The sequence below is a fragment of the Calypte anna genome, chromosome 2, assembly GCF_003957555.1.
Source record: "Calypte anna isolate BGI_N300 chromosome 2, bCalAnn1_v1.p, whole genome shotgun sequence".
In the NCBI taxonomy this organism is placed as follows: Eukaryota; Metazoa; Chordata; class Aves; order Apodiformes; family Trochilidae; genus Calypte; species Calypte anna.
Window position 1 is genome coordinate 139,253,834 of NC_044245.1, and position 21,127 is coordinate 139,274,960.

A 21,127-nucleotide genomic window follows, 5' to 3' on the forward strand; every position below is an offset into this window, starting at 1 on the left:
CTAAAAGCTAAATGAGTTCTATACAGTCAAGAGTCCAGGTGAAGATGAAACATATTTTGTTTCTTCTGAAACCAACAGGAACAGAAATAAATATGTGTCCTCTCAGTCTAATTAAGATTTTTCTTCTGAATTTCGTTCAGTTCCCTGACCCCACTATGGCCCAAACAGGGGCAGCACAGAGAGGGTATTGGGCAGAAGTTTGTAGACCACTGCCTCTGAATCCTTCATTTCCTCAGGCCATGACCCATGAAATCCATGGAGGAGACCTTTACATCTCTGGGGGGGAAGGACAGTTTGCTTACACAGCTAATGAAAAGTAGGTAAAGGACAAGCTAATAGCCCAGAGGGAGCACTGAGAGCTAAGAAGAGCTGATTTCAGCCCTGGCTCAGGGATACAACTTGTCCAACTCAGATGACAGCTTGACTTGAACACAAAACAAAAGGAATTTCAGTTTTGACAGAAAACTAGCAGTAGGAGTGTACAACTTCAGCAATGCGCTATGCAAAAATAACCAACAAAGTTTAACAGGCCCCCACAAGCTTGATCATTCAGTGATGAGGGGAATGTGTGGTAAGAGGCAGCTGCAGGAACTCCCTGTCGGGAAGGTGAGGGCAGGATGTTGACATCCTCTGTCCCTCTGCTGCAAGGGAAGGGCTGGAATTAACACTGCTGCCATAGAGTGCTCCCTCAGCACCTTTGTGGATGACACGAAGCTGAGTGGTGCAGTTGATTCACTTGAGGGAAGGGGTGGCATCCAGAGGGACCTGAACAGGCTGGAAAGGGGGGGCAGATGTCAACACTGAAAAGTTCCACAAGGCCAAGTGCAAGGTCCTGCACCAAGGCCAGGGCAACTCCAGATATCAACAGAGTCTGGAGGATGAAGGGATTGAGAGCAGCCCTGCAGAGAAGGACTCTGGGGTATTGGTGGGTAAGAAATCAGACATGAGCAGGCAATATGCACTTCCAGTAGGTCTAGGACAAGTGGCTGCCACCAGCTGACCTCTGGATGCTTCTCCACCAGGACAAGTTTGCCCAGCAGCAGATCCTGCATGGCTCAGGGCCACTCCTCCCTATCACACAGCACCCTGTCACCACTTCCCCCACCACCCATTACCACACCACCGCTCCCGCCCAGGCACAGGGAGAGCCACAGAGCCCTTGAACATCAGTGAGAGCTCCGCACAGCACCACAGGAGCCCTGAGCTCCTGGCAGTGATCAGTCCCTCACAGGCAGCAGAGGGGGGGCTGCCAGGGAGCCCATTCCTGCCCCCCACCTTTCATTAGTGGGTGGAGGTGGGGGTGATGGGAGATGAGGCAGGGGCTGAGCACTGCCTGGCAGGGGAGTTTTATCAGCCTTTGGTTTTCCTTTTTTTGAGGGGGGAGTGTGTGTGGTGTTGCTTTTTAAACTGAGAGGCTTACAGACATAGTGTCCCACCACCCCAGCATCCTACTCAGCCCCAGGCAGCTGGGAATGCCAGGAGCCAGCAAGTCTGCACCCCTTGGAGCTCCTTCCCCACCTGCACAACACACACATCAGAACCAGCAGTGCTGACCCATGGGACTGGCTGGGAGGCAGCGGGGCAGCTGCCTGATCCCCAGCTTCCCAAGCAAAACCTCCTTGTAGTCGTCCTCCCACCCATCTTGCATCCTGCCTGGGGTTTAGCTGGCTGTGCTTACCCTGGCTAAAATTTTAAATTTTGTAGTTTGATTCTATTGGTTACACTTGATTCAGTTGCCTTTATCACTGTTATTTTTTGATGTCTCTCCTTTGATTTGAACTGCCCTTACCTCACTGTCAATCAGACAAGATATGAAAAAATCACACTGAGATAAAGGCAACTCAAACATGAATTGTAATGATCCTGGGGTGATGGGAGGCCATGCCAATTAAGTCCCTTGATTTGAAAAACACCACCACCCCAGGAAAAAAAAAGACAAAAATAAAATGAGCTGAGACTGACAAAAGTAAAATGAGCATGGCCCCACCTCCAAGCCTGTCAGTGTCCCCCTGGATGGCCATCCTTCCCTCCAGCATCTCAAACACACCACACAGCTTGCTTGTCAGCAAACTTGCTGAGGGTGCACTCAAAGTCATTGTCCATGTTGCCAGTAAAAAAGTCCCAAAACTGCTCCCAAAACCGTTCCCTTGGGGAACACCACTTCTCACTGACCTCCACTTGGACACTGAACCATTGACCCCAAGTCTTTGTGACCAGCCAGCCAACTCTTTATCCACTGAGTGGTCAATCTGTTAAGTCCATGGCTCTCCAGGAGGACACAGCCAGGACAGCTGGCCCTACCTCACCAAACAGATATCCCATACCATGCACCCTCGTGCCCAGCAATAAAAGCTGAGAGGAGGGGGCATTTGTCATTCAGGAAATTTGTCTCCCAGAGCAAACTCTGTCTTCACAGAGGCACCAATTCCCAGGCAGTGCCTGCACATCACCTGCTGATGGGAAGTAGAGAATGGATCTTTTTTTTTTCCCTTTGCTTCTGCAAGTGGCCTTTGCTTTTCTTTATTACTTAATAAAGAAAATAAAGAAAGCTCAAGGCCAGGCTGCATGGGGCTTTGAGCAACCTGATCTAGTGCAAGATGTCCCTGCTGGTGGCTGGGGGTTGGACTGGATGATCACCTTCAGTGATCACCTTCAGTTCCCACCAACCCAAACCATTCTATGGTTCTGTGATGGAGAAAACTGAGTGAATGTCACTAGTTCCAGCACTAACATCCTCCCTCACCCCAAAGCCAGCAGGATTTAAACACTCAATAGCAAGAGACACAATTGAATTGTGTTTGTACACAGCAACAGAAGCATCAGAACTAGGGTCTGAGGGTGCTTCCCAAAGCATGTGTAACACCAGCAAGTTTAAAATAACAAAATCAAACCTCAGGAACCTTTAACCAATTCTCACCTGCAGTTTGCAATACTGAAGTTTGCTGTTTACCTCAGCATGGAGTACTGATGCATGTTCTAATACAAATAATAATATTGTAAGAGCCAAAACATGAGGAAATCTATTAGAGGCAGATGTACAATTATGCAGAACACAGAAGTAACAATGAGGCATTCAGATGCAATATGGAAATGCAAAGCCCCTCATGAGATATGATCGGAAGGAGAAAACTGGAGTCAGAAGTGGCATTCCAAAAAAGCAAGGAGCAGGCCAAAAAAGGAGGAATTGAAGTAGCTGGGATGAGAGATGGCCAGGCACAACTTGGACAAAGAAATATCTCATGGCCCCAGTGCAATAAACACTGGTCATTCGGAGCAGTAACTATGGGACATGTTCAGAACAACATTCATGTTGTTTTCTTTGCAGTAGCTAGCAACAACATTTTTGCTTTGTTAAATTTAAGAAAATACTGCCTCTGCCTAAGAACTGCCACTTGCCCTCCTCTCCTGAAGCCAGAGAGGAGTTAACTGTTGTGTTGCCAGTCTAAAGGGACAACCTCAAGTCAAGCAGTCTGCCTGCACACCAGAAAGTCTCCCTGCCACCTTGGCTAGCCACTGGGTATTTTGGACATCTCAGTCACAAAATGACAACATTTGGCAAGCATTTGATTTTTTGCTAAAGTAGTTCCAAAGCTACTTCTACTAAACTGTGGAGCCAAATCATTTGGCAAGTTCTCATGAAGCTGCCATATAAACTTCTTCTGTTGTCTTACCACTCAACCTACCCGAGAGCCGTGGAAAACAAATTATAGCTTTTGTATGTACTACTCATGGCTGTAAGTTTAAGAATCTGGGAAGTCCCTGTTCCAGTTTTTTGCTGACATATTTGGCATCCAGCTTTCCATGTTTGTTATTTCTTTGGTGTGAGACTGTAATTCTACTGTTGATGCCAACATTGTAATTAATTTGCAGCACGTTATGGACAGTCTCTACTGAAAACTTAGATCACCAGTGAGCTTTGAAAGCACCCCCAGCCCTTCAGGCAGGCTTCACTGCTATCCCAGCACAGCACACACAGACACAGAGTCCCACCTAGCAAAGCACACGCTGTGACTAAACCAGACATTCTGCATTATGATGAGTTCATGCGTATCCAGGTGCATTTGCCAAGACATCATCTTTCATAACAAGCTGACCAGGATGGGGTTTAATCGCATTAAGTCACCAAACTATCAAATAGAATTAATTTGACACAGCTGAAGGCAATATTCCATTTTTCTGGAGAGGTTTTAGAGTCAGCTTAGCAGAGGGCTATAACACACCAATCGTTACTGGCAGGTTCCCTAACCTGTATCTTAAAGCCTTAAAACTCACCTTGAAGCAGCAGGCACAAAGTGTATTCACATATAGTGAATTTCCATTCAATTGTGACTTATTTAGTTACTTCAGAAAGAAAACACAGGAAAACATGAAGAAAAAGTGACACCAGATTATGTCTAGGAGATTTTAAGTGACATCCATCAAAGAAAGAGCACTTTTACAAAAAGCTACAAAGAATTCAAGTCTCACTGTTCAGGAGAAGATGGAGCAAGAGCACACCTTGTTTGCCCCAAATGCAAATTATTCCAAGAAAAAGAACCTACAGGACAATCTGCCTTTTTCTGTGGAAGTCCAAAGCACATAGCATGGATGCTTCAGAAAGTAAAGCAAAGTGGTGTCATCATCAACTGAAAGCCTAACATAAGGAGCTGGATGATGCAGAAACAACACTGCCAGTTTTCACAGCAAAGATCTTCCTTGCAGGGTTTTACAAAGGATGGTCTGACTAAGCACTCCTCAGTACATATAAACACCAGCAAGTCTTTCTTCTCACTCATCTAAGCACACTGAGGACAAAACTACAGCTAGTTCTCTGCCTGCAAAACCACTCAGCTTTCAAGAACAAAAATCTCCTTTTGGTTCTAAGTTAAATATTGACCATTTAGATTTTTTTCCTACAGACATAGAGAATTGTTGACAATTTATTGGTATAAATATATCCAAGATTTCCAACTATCCAGCTCTGAACAGGAAGTCACTATAATGTCAAATAATCAAGAAATAAAAAAATTAACAGAAAAAAAAAGAAATGGGTAATTTCATGGCTCTAAACGCAACAACATAGAATTTGATACCAAAGAACTTTCAGACTGGATATTATCAAGAAAGACTTTCATCCCACCAGCATCACAGGCTCCAAATAATCATGGGCACCTCAAGCACAATACAGTGGGGTTTATGATAGAAAGCTACCCCTGAAAGACAGAGTGAAAGCTCAATTCTATACTGCAATCCTTATGATCTTAAATACAAACAAAATCAGTGAGAAAATTAGGAGGTGTTTGTTTCAGAGCAAAGATTTATGTTTTCTTAAAAGACATACAATATGAATTCTTAAAAAATGTAATATGAACTTTATTGCACATGTCGTTTCATAATCATTTGGAGATGTGAGAATAAACACAATAAAACATTCAAGATACAGAAGGTGAGAGATACATATCTGAACAGAATTGCCTGTCACAGTGACATAAATCATCTTGGAGATTACTGAACCACTTGATTTCAAACTCTGTGGCTGATGCAGTTACCAATGATGACAGTGCTGAAGGGCCTATGCATTTTACCTCACCCTGAAATTCTTCTTTCAGTTTTTCTGGTACAAGATCCTGGCCCATAACCTGCAAACAGAGTAAGAAAGATGGAAAACAAGAAAATAACTCGTGAAGGAAAAAAAGCAAATATGACATTAGTAGCAGATTTTTAGAAGAAAAGTTCTTGAAACATAAACCACATGCTGGCCAGGAGAAGCTTCCAAGTCACGATCCAGCTCACTGTCTGCTGCATTCCTCAGTGAACAGGCAGAACTCAGAGTCAAAGCTTCCCAGCTGCACAACCCCACCCAGCTTCTGGCTGTGCTTGGACAGGGAGATTTTTACAGAGCAGCAGCAGGAATCGCAACACCATCTCTGCATTCAGTGCCCACCTTGCAACAGCACCAATACTGATCTCTTCCTGGGGTGTGTGGGACCAAGGGAAGCAAGGAGTGAAGTTTCTTTTCCCAACCTTTTGAAAACCTGAGATAGTTTGCATGCTACTGCCCTCTTACGGATTAAATCCCACAAGACTGCTTGCCAGCCCGGGAATGGCCTCACCCTTACTCCCTTAGAGCTTTAATACTGACACCAAAGTTACAGTCTTCCTGGCTTTCTTCTGTTCCTTAAGTCAAAGGTCTGAATCTCTATAAATAGCCCTAAAAATGCTGATTCTATATGAATGAAGTCTTGTAATGTTATTCTCTTCCTTTCTATGTCTTTAAAACTAGAACCCACTACATGAAACAAAGAAATCATGTAAGAGGATGTCTCTGGCTTTTTCTGAAAATGCTTAATAATTTCTATGGAATGCTTAATAGTACTGTGGCCATCAAAGCAATCTCCACTTCCATTTCATACTTGTGATTCACTTTGTGGCATCTGAAACTCCTGAGATAAACTCCCTATCTCAGGAAATGCGCAGTGATGATGCATCTGCAAATACAAGTCCAATGAGAAACTTAACAACCCTGATCATTCCTGAAAGGAGAAAACTCAGCAGAACAGAGATACACCTGCATGACACAAGCCAGCACTACACAGGCATCACTGTCAGTTCCGGATAACTCATTACCACCCCAGCTAATTTACCTTGCTTCCTGGCACACAGTTAATTAGCTCAGGGGAATGTCACACTTGCAGGACTTTGTGCCTGAACTTGCTCACGTACCTCAAGCAGCCCACATATAGCTCAGAACATGCACACAGTGAAACATCCCTTCACCTTGGTCATCAGCAGCAAGGAGTCTTCATTGAAACCAAGCTGTGCCACTTTGTCCTCAATTTCTTTTTGACTTCTCATATTGTTCTCTAATGCAAAGGATGCCTGTTGCAACTGGGTGAGCTGAAGCAAAAGCCTGAAATGAAAAAGGAAATTAAAAAAGGCACAAGTGGCAAAAGAGTAAGTTAGCAAACCTAAAGCCTAATATAGTACTTCAAAAACACCCCTTCTTCTTGACTTTTGCCAGCTGCAGAAACTGCAGAGAAATTAATACATCTGTATTGATCAGCTATGTGTATGGTATATCCATGCTATGACAGAAGCACTGAGAAGCACTTCTGAAAAACAACATGCCAAGAATGTCTGACTGCTTTGAGCAACTGTTTCTCCCCATGCATTGGTCACAGGATTCAAAAGTGAAGCTTGGATCTGCTGACATTAACTGCAGTACATCAAGTGTCTCACATCCTCATTTATCACAGCCATTTATCTCTGCCCATGGCAATGACAATCTTTGGAACCTGAAAAGTTGAAAACTGGGGGGTTCAGACAAACATCAAATATCCTCCACACACATGCAAACCATTGACTATTTTCAAAAATCTTGCATCACAGCTCAAGGCAGTGCCCCATGTTCATGCAACATCCACATCTCAAAACCCAACAGACCTGAAAATATTAGACAAGCTTTTTAATGCAAAAGCCCTGGGCAGGGGAGATCCTTACCCAGGAGAAGTCTATCTGTAAATGTAAATCACAGTGACACTCTGTGAAACTGGGTAGCCAAGCAAGAAAATCCCACAATTTATAATTTTTTCAATGCTGAAGCATACACACAGAAACAAGCAACACAAATTATTTCAATTTGAATGTAGTTTTTACATTCAATATCAGTACTAAATCCATTAACTTCTCCCAAGTAGCAATTAAAGTCATCATCTCTTAGTCTGGGAACAGTTAAAATCTACTGTATTCTTTAAAATATTTAAGTCTTGCCCTAAGAGGGCAGTTATACAGTGTTCTCTGTAAACATTTTTGGAAGTTCGTAAAGTGGCTCTAAATATGTTTGGTGACTAATACATCATCAAGAGGCAAGGCAGGGGGGAAATCTAATCTATTTTAACAAAACCAGTTCCTAATTATCCTGTTGAGATTATGCTTTGTGATTTTTCTTGAGTGCAAGAGGTTTAGGAAGAGAGGTAAAAAATGGAAAGAGCATTTTAATGCAGCCCTGTCGATCAGCAGTCACAGAGTTCACTTTTCAGCCTCAGCCATTATGCAGATCAGGGCACTATTATAAAATACACTTGCACTCAAGCATGAGGCTTCAAGCAAATAAGACAGGTGGCACTTGCAGAAGGAAGACTGGCTGGCCATCCCTTTGGGGCACTTCTGCTGCTGCATCTTTAATACCAAACCAGGAAGCAGCCATGCTCTAATAGCCTGTTGTATATAATTATTTGAAAAGATTCATATAATAAGGTCATTAAAAAAACACTGTGTTTCTCAACAGTGCATGACTCTTTCCACTCAGATTCAGGTTGTTCACAGCTACCATGCCAGTGGATTTTGCTTTTTTAGATCTGAAGCAATAGCAGGGTGATTCTAAGTTAGCATTTCCAATGCTGAAACAAACATTTTAATTGAAAATATAAACCGGTAATATTAGGGATGGGAAAATTATGCTTTAAATTGTTCTCAGTGGAAGAAGTTAACACTATTCTAAAAATACATTTAGTTACCTTGCTCTGATAAACGATGCACATGCCTTTGTTCCAGCTTTCTTTGATATGTTCTGCTCCCCAGACTCAGAGGCTGTGCATTTCCCTTCATCCGTCCTTTCCAGTTCTTCTGAAGCACAGAGGAATTCTTTTACAGCTTGGCTGCTCTTGCAAGGCACTGCATTCTCCCTCTTTGTTTCTGAAGCAAAGCCTGAGCAAGGGTCTTCCTTCTCACAGTCTGACTTGTGAGGCTGCAGATTAGCCTCTCTTTCAGCTGACGTTTTGAAACTACTATCACTGACACTAACCTCTTCAGACTGATAAGAGTTTGTTTCTGGAATGACTGCTGGAGAGGAACTCTGTAAAAGGCTCATATAAGCTTCAGCAAGTAACTTCCAGTACCAAGGGTTGAAAGAATGTAAGCAGATCAGTTGCTGCAGACACATAATTTTTCTTCCTATGTTTTCTAGACCCTGATAAATGGCAAACTGCAGGTTGAGAACTGTTGTTAAGTGATCTGTGTTTGTAGCACTGTTTCTCTAGAAACGAGAGATAATAGATTAGAAAGAGGAGTAGAACAGAATCATCCATCAGAGCCTAAGAAAACGTGTCCCTGAATAATGAAACACAAGTCTGAAAGCGATTTTTAAATCGTGCAAAACTGTGCTTTTAATTTTACATGATACAACGTGACTCAGAGCATGCATGACTAAGCTGACAGCACTGGCTCCAGCTGTCTTGTCCCAGTCTGAAAGGCAAGAAGGCCCTGAATGCTGCCACTTGTTCATTTGCATTCAGAGTTCTATACCACTGCCCTTCTTTGCAGTATAAACACCTTTTATATAAAATAAAACAGCAGTAGTAAAATTCTAGCAGACTTCAGAGCCTCGGGACTTTTTCCTTCATGAGAAAAACTCAGTTTCTGGACAGACACCTTTCTTGGTGGCAGTTTGGCAGGGAGTATATGGAAATAAAAGGCAGTTTTGAACCATCATTTTTATAATGGAAAGATTTAAGAACTCATTTATCCACTTTCTTATAATTCCTATTACATTGCATTAATTCTGCCTGGCAGAGCATGATATTTAGTCCCTTCCAGGACTAGCAGCCTCCCTGCACAGGGAGCTCATTGTGGTACAGGGTGTTCTGATTTCTAAAGAGTGATTATATCTGCAGTGACAGTTACCCTCTGTTTACCAAATACTCTGAGCACTGAACATCCTGGAGGATTATACACATGCAGATTATTTTTCCAGAAAATGGTCCATATAAAAGAACTGCTGGTGATATTTCACGTTCGAAGCCTAAAAGAAAGATTTCATTAATTACCATTTTTTCTGCAATATCCAGAGCCTCCTGGTGCCTTCCTAGGCGAGACAAACACCGAGCCTGGCCCTCTTGGACATCTCGTCTCATTGCAACGTTACTGGGAGGTAGGAGTTGTAAGCAGTTTGAGTATTCACACAGGGCTTTCTAGTGGTGTTGACAAAAAGACAAGCCAAACAAATCAGTGAGAGATTCCAGTTCAAAGATAAGCCTGGCAGTACGTTCTGTTTATGATTACAGTCACAAAAGGAATTCAGGAGCTGAAGCCCACATTTTTATTTCTCCAGACTCAGCTACCACCTATGCCAGCAGCACATGAGGGCCCCAGTACTACACAGCCAAGTCCAGGCAGTGATAAGCAACCTCAGTACTAACTCGTGTTTAAAGCCTGGCAGGATTCACCACACATCTGAGCACCTCTCTCCCAGGAGCCCTGATCCAGAAGGGATCTACCAACCTGGGCATACGTGACACAAGGCATCTTTCCTCCAGCAATCAACTCAGTGATCGGAGCACTCATCCTAAATTTGGGGAACATCATTTTAAATGCAAGGCATTCTCCACATTCAACCAGCAAGTACCTCACCTTACATGAATGATCAGACATCTACACCTTCAGCAAGGAAGGTGAATCTCCATTGTTCCTGTAGCGTGGTTCTAATCTGCATGGAGTAATTAAATATTAATTGGGCTAGGAAAAACGGACAAGAATGAGCAAAACTGCTGTAGCTTAATGATCAGGGCACTCACCAGGACTCCAATTAACATTTAAATACATTAAATTAAGCGTGCAGTGAAGCTAAGAACTTCAGTTCCTCCTTCTCCATATAAGCGCTCAGACCAGGAGAATAAAGAGCAGTGCTCATCCTCCCATGTCTCAAAATTAATATTTAATTATTCCTTGCAAACTTAATTGGTTCTAACAGAAAAAGCTTCCAGGTGACACACCCTAAACACTGCCTAGCAAAATGGCTAAAAAATATTTTTCTTCCCTGCTGTTAAGTTCGCATTCCTTCTCAAGCAAAAGAGGAGGGAGCTCCTATCTGCCCAGTGAGTGCAGCAGCCACTGGTGAAAATGGATCAGAGGAGGGCTACAGGAACCCCTGTTCAGCTTCTTATGTGACAAAGGGACAGAACCTGGTAAAGATCAGGCATTATGACTCCCAAGCAGCTTCTGCAGTCACCTACATCCTAAAAATGGGCACTGAGCTTAGATCACTGTGGTGCTGGCATTTCTTATCAAGTGGCCTGATGTATTCACAATGAGTGAGGAGATTACTACTCCAATTTACTTATTTCCAAACTCTTCCTAAGTTTGGTGCTCTCAGACCTTCAGTTTTATGTGCAGTATAGTTCTTACTATGGTTCTGTCACAGAGGTCCAGGTTAGCAGTTAAGCTGGAGGCCAGACAGCTTTAACATGGATCACTGCAGCAGCAAAGGGTTAGGGAGAAACAATCTGTTCCAGCAGCAGATCTGAGGGGGTGTCATTCTCTCCTGAGAGGGCACCACAGCAGACAGCAAGGTGCAATCTGCTCTTCCTGATGGTAAGCAGCCATGTCTGACCACAGCCTGAGGCATCTCTCTTCTGAAAGCACTTCTAGAAGAGGCTGAGAGAGCTGGGGCTGTTCAGCCTGGAGAAGAGGAGGCTCAGAGGAGACTTTATCACTCTCTACAACTCCCTGAAAGGAGGTTGGAGCCGGGGGGGGTTGGTCTCTTTTCCCAGGCAACTCTCAGCAAGACAAGAGGGCACGGTCTTAAGTTGTGCCAGGGGAGGTTTAGGTTGGATATTAGAAAGAATTTCTTTACTAAGAGGGTGATCAGGCATTGGAATGGGCTGCCCAGGGAAGTAGTGGATTCTCCGTGTCTGGAGATATTTAAAAAGAGACTGGATGTGGCACTCAGTGCCATGGTCTGGTAACTGCAGCAGTAGTGGATCAAGGGTTGGACTTGATGATCTCTGAGGTCCCTTCCAACCTGGTCAATTCTATGATTCTATGATTCTATAAACCTCTTTAGGGTGTCTCAGTTGAGACAGGAAAGCGTGTCAGGAATAGACAAGGCAACAGTAGGGCTGCAATAACATTAAGAAGCAGAAGTCAGTGCCAACTGAGGTACAAAAAGATCCCCACATCCAATGGGCAAGGCAAAAGGTGTCGAGTTAGAAGTTAGCCTGAGGGGTTTGTAATCAGGGATCCTGCAATGCAAACCACAGCCTGGAACAGGAAGCTATTGCAGCTGAAACGAGCAGAAGCAGGTAACTTCAGCCCAGAAACAAAGTAACAAAAGACCAGATTCTGCAACTAGGCAAAAAACTCGAGAGGGGAAAAAGCGCATTGATGATTAGGAACTGGGCTCAGAAGGCAAGTAGTGAGGACAGGGTCTAGGACTACAGCAGGCAGGAACATAAACAAGGAACATAAATAGACCTTAAAGGTACAACCAGCCATTCAGAGAGCAGGGAAGCAGAGGAGGGGTGAGACAATTAATGCTGAGGCTCATGAGCCATCTGTTAGGAGCCTGACAGCTCAAGCCAGCTTTCACTTGACGATGGGGGGAGCTCTGAGAAAGGTGAGCAGCAGCCAGCTGGTTGCCAGCGACCTGACAGCCTCTGGGGGACCTGGCATTATCAGAGAAATCCACATGCTGACCATGACATCCACGGCCACAAACACCTATTCTGCTTATTACTGAACAGCTCAGATGCGCAAATCCGATCCGGATCAGCTCCGGGTGCGGAGCAGCATTTCTGTCCCCTTTACACTGACTCCATGCTTACTCCTGGGTAGCTGACACCCGGCCGGGGGAGCCTGACAGAACACAGATATCGATGCTGGCCTGACCACAGCTCTGTCAGCAGGATCCCTGTCACTATCTGTGGGGTTACCGTGCTCTGGCACAAACCAGGAGCCACCAAGCTGGGCGGAGCTGTGCCACAGCCTCCAGCACCTCCAGGCTATGCCCCGGCCGGCGGGTTTTTATATAAGTACACACTTTCACCCAGCACACCGGGAACCACAGGTTCACCACAACCCACAGATTCCACCGACCAGGGCCCAGGCGGAGCTGCAGCGGTGCAGGCTCCAGGAATACCTCAAACTCCCGCTGCCGGTAGGCCCAGTCCGCCATGAACTTGCTGGCCGTGAGCTCCTCGGCGCCTTCCCCGCCGCCCGCCGCGCCGCAAAACCACTGCGGGAACAGCACCAACCTGTTGGTAGGGGGTCGGAGCCGCCCCCGCCGCCCCTAGCCCACCCTCCCGGCCCCCGCCGCCCCCGGCTCCTCACACAGGGCTCGCAGTGCTTCGCGCCGGGGGTCGGCCCGGCCCCGCCGCCCGGGCCCCGCTCCCGGCTGGGGGCGAAGAGGGACTCCTCGAACCGCCATCCCAGCAGCGGCTCCATCCCGCCGCTCCGCACCGACAGCGGCAGCGCGCCCCCTGCCGGGCCGCCCCTCCAGGAGGACCACAGAAGGACGCGGCGCCGCGGAGACCGACCTCCGAGGGGCACCGAGTTAGGGGCGGCGCGGGCTAGAGCGGCCCCGACCTGGCTGCCACCATTTCAGGCAGGGCCGTGTGGAGCGGAGCTGCAGTCCCCACCGCCGCTCCCCGGCCTCTGATCCCCTCGGCCCTGCTCGCCGGGTGCCTGAAGCGAGCAACCCCCGAAGGCCTCGCCCCGCCCCCCGTAACTCCGTGCTGCTGCGGTAGTGCAGTCCTTTGGCCAAACCGCCCCCGCCAGGCCGGGGCACGGACCGGAATCGGGGGCAGCTTGGGCGCCGCCGGTCTTGCCTCGGGGAAGGTACCGCTTCGGGGCAGCTTGTAACTCCTCCTTTCTGGTGTTTGCCCCTTGGTTTTAGGAGGTGAGTGGGGAAAGGGCGCAGATTGCACCGCCGGATGAGCTCCAGGGCCGTCGCAGCTCCCCGGCTCTGGCGAGGAGTTCAGTCGTGATTCAGAGTAAAGGAAATGTAAGATCCTGTAACAAATCCATGAACCAAAGTGTCCCGTGCTTTGATAAATTAATTGCATAACTGTGGAGTTTTTCTGCTAGTGTCTTGGTGCAGTGTCTGTGCAGAGGTGGATGGGAATGTAATTCATTAAGTTTTCCATTTGATTTCAGCCTTGCCCGGAAGAAAAGGAAATTTGTCAAGTCTCAGGCTTTCCAAGTCAGGGTTTTCCAAAGTCCTCTACACTGTGCTATGAGAAAAGGAGGCATGACAAAGTGAATACTGATCCTCAAGCTTTGTCAAGAAGTAAAGACTCTCAGGCACACTCTTGATCATTAGGAGCACCAAGGTGAAACTGCAGCTACTCTAGCTGTGTACACTGCCTCATGATACTGCTGTGCACAGAACGAGCTGTAATTGTACTACAGTGCTGCTTCCTTTCTCTCCCCTTCCAGTGCATTCATCCAGAAGGGTCCATTTTGTCCCATGTAATCTCCATGCAGGTTTGGAGGTGAGCCAAAAAGTCATCCTTGTACTTCCTTAAAAATGAAAAATTAATTAACGAGCCTATCAATACCAGAACAACTTCTGAGTCCAAAGCACTGCTTTGCAATGCTGCAGCACACCAGTCTAATGAGCAAAGCATGAAAATCCATCAGGACGATTAAGAGCAACTCAAAAAGAAGAAAAAACAAACAAACAAACAAAAAAGAGTAATTAAAGTGAAATGTGGCCGCAGCTCAAAGTAAAACACAAAGAGCAAGGCACTCCCAGGGGCAAATCCCAGCACAGCAGTTGGCTGCCAGCTTGGATTGCAGAGTCCTCCAGGGCTGGGGGTTTCAGCAGTGCTGGCTCTGAGGATACCAAGGTGAGTGTTGCAGTGCAGAGAATGCCTTTGGCTGGTGAATCAGTGATAGGAGAGCAGCAATTCCTGAGCACCACACAGGGTGCCCAGCAGCTGACTGCATAGTTTCAGTCATAGGCATAATATTGCCTCTCCTTTCCTCCCTTGCCTGGATCTCCTCTTTCCCTGCCAACATTTAAAAGGCTCCTCGTGTCTTAGTTACAGAAATAAAAAAAATGCAACTTAAGGAAATTCCTGTGCTTTTGTCAGGATCCATTTCTCCCCTAAGACCCGAGTCATCAGTGTAGCTGCCAGGATACATACTCTCACTGTACTTAAGCTGTTTGCCTGAGTTTGCAAGGCATGACTTGCGTGATGCTGTTAGCCTTGGCTTTATGCAGGAGAAAACAACAGCTCTGGAAGAGGCAGCTTCCAGGGGCCTCAGAGATACACAGTATCTGTAAGAGCCTGCACTGGTGCAGCTGCTCTATGTAGGCAGCTTTTGGGATTAAAAATAATCCAGAGATGGAACTTCCTAAAGGCAGCCAAGGCCTTATTCCACCACCAGCCTAAGCCACTGGCTCAGTGTAGGAGGATCAGCCCAATAAATAAATGGGATCCAGTAAGTTGTGGTCACCAATCAAGCTCCTGTACATCAGCAAAGTTACTGACAGGAGCATTCCTCTTTGCTCCTGCAGTGAGGTGCTGTGACCCAGCTTCAGCTCCATGGAGGGAGTTAACTCCATTGACTGCAACTCTCTGGGCCCTGCCATGTAGCCAGTTTCTAATGTATACTCTTTATTGGGTTAGAAACTGGCTGCATGGCAGGGCCCAGAGAGCTGCAGTCAACAGTTAAATCCAGTTGGCCACCAACTACCAGTGGTGTTCCCCCAGGCTCAGTCTGGGGCTGGTTCTGTTCAGTATCTTCATTAATGAGTCTATATGAGGAGATTGAAGGCTTCCTTAGTAAGTTTGCAGACAACACCAAGTTAGGTGGGCAAGTTGATCTGCTTGAGGGTAGGAAGGCTCTGCAAAGGGACCTGGACAGGCTGGACCAGTGGGCCAAGGGCAGTAAAATGAGGTTTAACAAGGCCAAGTGCCAGGTCCTGCACTTTGGTCACAACAACCCCGGGCAATGCTACAGGGTTGGGGAGGGATGGCTGGAAAGATGCCAACACCCCCAGGACCTGGGGTGCTGGTTGGCAGGTGGCTGAATATGAGGCAGCAGCGTGCCCAGGTGGCCAGGAAGGCCAACAGCATCCTGGCTTGTATCAGGGGTAATGAGGCCAGCAGCAGAAGGGAAGTGATTGTGCTCCTCTGCTCAGCTGGGCCCCTCACTTCAAGGAAGACACTGAGGTGCTGGAGAGAGTTCTGAGATGAGCAGTCAAGTTAGTGGAAGGTCTGGAGAACAAGCTTTGTGAGGAGAGGCTGGGGGAATTGGGAATGTTTCGTTTGGCAAAGAGGAGGCTGGGAGGAGACCTTATTGCTCTCTACTTGAAAGGAGGTTGTAGGGAGGTGGGTGCTGCCCTCTTGTCTCAAGTGAATAATGACAGGACTGGAATAAATGGCCTGAAGTTGCACCAGAGGAGGTTTAGACTAGATCTGAGGAAGAATTTCTTTACTAGTAGAGTAGTCAGGCATTGAAACGGGCTGCCCAGCGAGGTGATGTAGTCACCATCCTTGGAAGTATTTAAAAATGTGTAGATGAGGCACTTGGGGACATGCTCTACTGGGTGATACAGATATGGATACATATATTATATTTTAGAGGGGGGGGGGTGGTATTGGTGTTGAGAGCTGGACACAGCGATCTTGGAGGTCTTTTCCCACTGTGGCAAATCTGTGAAACAGGAACAGAGAAATGTCTGTATTTCCATATAAACAACCTTGGTGAACAGGAAGCAGGCTGGTGTGCTTCATCATCCTGCAGGGTGAGCCCAGAAAAACCCTGGGTGGTGAAGACAGCTCATGTGATAGGCAGGAATTTGTCACACTGCCCTACTGCCTAAGCCTTTTGGCCAGGAAAAGAAAATACAGCGTGGCAGACAGAGCTTGTCTGAATCCTGACAGCCCTTCTTCTTCTCCTCCCTCCTTCCCAGACTACTGTGAGGCAAAATTAAAGCAGAAGAGTTCTCCCCCAGCGTTTCTTTAGTTACTGAAGTTATTATTACTTGTATTGTGATAGCCTCCATGGGTCCTCGCCACAGCCTGGCCACCCTTGTGCCAGGAGAATGCACACCACAAAGGTTTCAGGGACTTTCAAGCACACACAGCAGAAACAAGAAACCTCAGTCAGCAAATAGGGCCTGAGCTTGGTAGGCACTGCCCACACACATTGGCTAAAGAATAATGCAGCTCTTGCCTGGTTTATTGCTTTTTTTAATTTGCTGGAGAGGGGCTGCCCTTGGAAGAAAGCAAGAGACAAGTTCCCTCCTCAAAGCAAGAGAGCTGCCTGCAGTGAAGAAAGCAGTAAGACCCAAAGGCAACATTCCTCAAAGGATGGGTGATCATGAAGTGGATTTTTCCAGAGGGCAGGATTTTTCCAGACATTGTGAAATATTCATACCTTGAGGGAAGATTAGTTTTCTTTTTTAACAGTCTTAATGTAGGCTCTTCCCTAAACGTGTTTGTGAAAAGAGGAGCAGCTCTTTATCTGCTGACTCTGGCCTTCTATTTAGATGGCAGTTCTTTACAGCAGAGACCATCTGTCACCCTTTTTGTATATGTCACACATAAGGGGATATTGTCCATGACTAAGGTGGGAGGGTAGTATAAGTAAGGTATCATGGCTAAGAGTATACAGATGTTATCACTATGACAAAACTGCAGTGGAGGTTCTGACAAGCTCAGCTGATCTGTAGCAAATCTTATTATGATGGTTTGAGATGCAACTGCAGAGCTCAAGAACAATCCTCCTTGAACAGTAAGTTGTTACACTGAGGGTGGTAAAAGACTGACCCCCTGAACAAAAGCTCTCAGAAGCCACTGACATTTTGGGAAAAGAACACGTATCTTGAACTCAGCGCATCTTTGAGGGAGTGCTGGCAAAACTGCAGTGAACCTCCATCCATCTCAAGTTAGTTGAGGGAACTACTGCTCAATCCAGGCTCAGCAAATGCAGATGCAGGAACTAACATGGTTAACTACTCCTAAAGAGAGAAAGGGCTCCTGCACAGTCAAGCACTGTGAGAGATGAGTGCACTGAAACCAAAGCAGTGTCAGCATGAGAGCACAGAGAGCAACAGCTGAGCTGAAGAGCACCAGGCAAAGAGCCTGGGAGGAAAAGGTGACAGGGGAGGGGGAGACAGAGTCAGCTCCAACCAGCCCCTGAGTCCAGTGGGCAGGGATTATCCTTTTGCTTTCTCATCACTCAGAAGAGTAAAACCATGGAATCCACTCCCTTTGTAAATTAGCAAGCCACCCCCTCAGCTCTAGTAAGACTCATCAAAAAGGTGTGGGAAGGTGAGGGGTTGTGCATCATAGAAATCAAGGAGTAAGAATTGTTCGTCGGTGCCATAAGCTTTTTAGGGGTCCTTAGGACAGATAAAACATCCTACAAAACATGGATCATTTTCCTGTTCTACCTTAAGACAGCACAACCTTTCAACCCCCTGGCAAGCCACATTAACCAGGCTACAATCCTTCCCCCTCAGGCCTCACAAAACCAAATAAATTCTTTATTGCCAAAAGGGTGCACTACACAGAGATGTGTTCAGCTATTAATGGGCTTCACAATTATTTTCTGTCTAGTAAGATAAATGATGGAACAGAATGAGCACACCCTTGGGTTTTACCAAAATGAATTTGAGGAGAGGAAAAAAGCTTTCTGGAAAGAAAGATGATCAGGTGCCAGGGAAAATCCTACAGAATGCTTCCTGTGCAGCCCTGCACATCTGCAGTGCTGATGTGAATCATGTATCTGAACTAATTCACTACAAGCATTTGGGGCTGCAAGTTAATGGTCTGTGGATCCAAGCCTAAAGGGTGGTATCTCCAATCCACTGGTCTAGCTGGGAAAAAACCCCAAGACTCATCATCAGGCATGGGGAAGTTTGTATGCCGCTTTCTATGCCCTTTTTGTCAGTTTTATCAGTTTATCTGAAAACTCATTAACTTCCTCTGGCTGCAGTTATGCTTGTTGCTTAATTGCTACCCATGATGAAACCTGGCCATGGAGACCACAGCAGATTCAGTACCTCTCCAGGTTAAAACTTTGCTACTGTAAAGTTTTCAGGACTGAGAAGGACTATGTAGCACTGGTAGCAACTGCTCTAGGACACCAATTCATCAGCCTTGGCTGCTGTGGACTTCTACTGTAATAAAATCACTTCCTAAAATACTGCTATCCTGCAAGAACAAACAAAAACAAACCTTAAGAATTAGGAAAAATAAGACTATGTTGAAGAAACATACCCAGGGCTTCGTGACTGCCCTTGACTGCCCCACACAACTCCTGAGCTTTTCCAGCCCTACACTCCTGTACAACATGGAGGCTGGCAGGGGAGGCTGCCTCCACAAGGGAAAGAGCCAATCTGCTTGTTGATTCTCCAGTACCTCATTTCCCATGCAGCTTTTGCACTGTTGGAAAGGACCAGTGGAAACGATTAAATGTAGTTTCTATGGCTTTGTGTTTGCCTTGTACAAGTACCAGTGCCCACAGAAAACATGAGGTGAAGCAGAGGGAGAGCACTACTCAATGAAGAAATGCAAACAAAATGCAGAAATCAAGAATGGATTTTGCCCACAATTGCTCCCTTTCCCGAATCATTGCAAGTGAAATGTATCTAGAGCAAAGAACACTGTAAAGCATACGTCAGCAATGTAGTCTTTAACTTTGGGGTGGCATGAAACAAAATGATGAACCAGCTCCATACCAGGGCTTCCATGGGCCTCTGTTTCTGCTCTGAACCAGAATGTAATGCTTGCACAGCAATGCTTGCAGCTGGACTTCACCTGGAGGCTTTGGACAGCTACTGGAATGAAATTGCAGGACTGAGAGCAGTTGCAGTTGTAGCATTATTTGCACCATCTCCTTTGACTCAGAACATGTCATTATTAGAGATTATTTTTAGGGCCTTCTTCCATGTTAGTCCCTTAGGACAGGCTTCCCTGCAATTATGCTTTTTCCTATTTGGCTTTTATTTAGGAAAACTGAAGATGGCTAGGAGAATTTCTGCCAACACTGAACTTTATTTTCACCCAAAGCCACAAATCAACTAGGTGGGAAACACAATTTCATTCTCTTTTTCTGCATTTTCTTTCTTCTGCCAAATCAGTGTTTTAAGGTAATGAACATCAGCTCAGCACTGAGCCTGTAAAGAAACACACATGGGAGAGGAATTAGTCAAAATGCTAATAGTTCAATGTTATTGCAGAAGAAACATATAAGGCTATTTGAAGATTTCATTTTGCAGTATTTGAAGTGCAACAAGTCATTTAACAACCAAAAATGTTAGAAAACACCATCTGACAGACTGAAGACCAACACCAGCAATGTTTCAAAGCAACACCAAGCCCAGAGGGAGCAATTTAACATCATTCTAGAGGGGGCTTTCTGGCATAAAAAGAAAAATAAGGCAGTGCACAGAGTGGCTTTGTATTTTAAATTCTTAAAAACAATAGTTGACAATATTGTTATGAAAACAAGTAGAAGATGGAAGGGGCTGGGAAGAGGAGGCTGAGAGATGGGAAGCCACGCACAGGGCCAGCTGGTCTCTTGTGAAAATACCAATTGAATTGCAGCATTTCAGAATCACTGGTAACACTGTTAACAAAAAAGGTAAAAAGGTGACTGCGTGCATAATTCGGGGCTTTTCATAACTTCCTCATTAGCTGATGGATTCTTGAATAAACATTTTTTCCCCCCTTATTTTCACTGAACCAAATAAAACTATCTGGCCGAGCACAATGCTGTACTGACTACTAGGGCTCATTTCCAGGTCTGTGCATAGATCACTGCTTCAGCCAGGGATGTAATTTTTCGGGAGTGACATAAAAGTGACATACAGCTCAGGAATGATTCTGTCCCCTTAAACATCTGTTTCTCAGGCGGGGTCTGTGGGATCAATGCCGGGAAGACCGGATCTCCATCCGCCCCGGTTGGAGCTGGAGTAGATGGGTGTGATAAGTCAGGCTGATGCAAGCCAGCAGCAGCACTGCCTCAGCAGGGAGGTTCTGTGAGACACGAGTCAGAGCTCAGCAGAAAACCCTCACCTCAGACCCTTCTTCTCTGAGGACAAGGCACACGTTAGGAGTCACGCACACAACGTGACGCACGACTGACAGGGGCTTTGGCGAAGCGGTGGTTCCTGCTCTCCCCAGCTCCTCCCACCCCAAATATTTTAAATGCAGTTAGAAAGAGCATCTGCCTTCATGAGGAAAATCATGTGAATGTGTCCCTGGTCTGCTGACACAGCAGAACAGTTCAGCAACAAGCAGCTGTACTGACTCACACATGAAGCTGACCTCACGCCGGCCGTTCAGCCAAGCCAGTTCTCCAAATTTGATGTGCCTCAGGAATCACTGAAACTCAGTTTTGTGTAACAGGA

At 45.9% G+C, this 21,127-nt stretch overlaps 1 protein-coding gene and 1 long non-coding RNA gene across 3 annotated transcripts; one reads left to right on the forward strand and one right to left on the reverse strand.

Moving 5' to 3' along the window:
- Positions 1-5,334: 5,334 nt before the first annotated feature.
- On the reverse strand, positions 5,335-13,310 carry C2H8orf76 (chromosome 2 C8orf76 homolog). Its single transcript, XM_030446365.1, has 6 exons — positions 13,084-13,310; positions 12,893-12,988; positions 9,804-9,947; positions 8,496-9,013; positions 6,757-6,889; positions 5,335-5,618 (listed from the first exon to the last, which is right to left on the reverse strand). Exons 1-6 carry the CDS (start codon positions 13,195-13,197, stop codon positions 5,412-5,414), a joined length of 1,212 nt encoding a protein of 403 aa, XP_030302225.1. The 5' UTR covers positions 13,198-13,310; the 3' UTR covers positions 5,335-5,411.
- Positions 12,765-14,471, forward strand: LOC115597945. Of its 2 annotated transcripts, XR_003987286.1 has the most exons (4): positions 12,765-12,910; positions 13,649-13,756; positions 13,909-14,084; positions 14,191-14,471. It is a non-coding gene; the product is annotated as an uncharacterized LOC115597945 (long non-coding RNA). The 2 variants fall into 2 exon arrangements; XR_003987285.1 differs by having other exon boundaries at positions 13,909-14,471.
- The last annotated feature ends 6,656 nt before the right edge of the window (positions 14,472-21,127 follow it).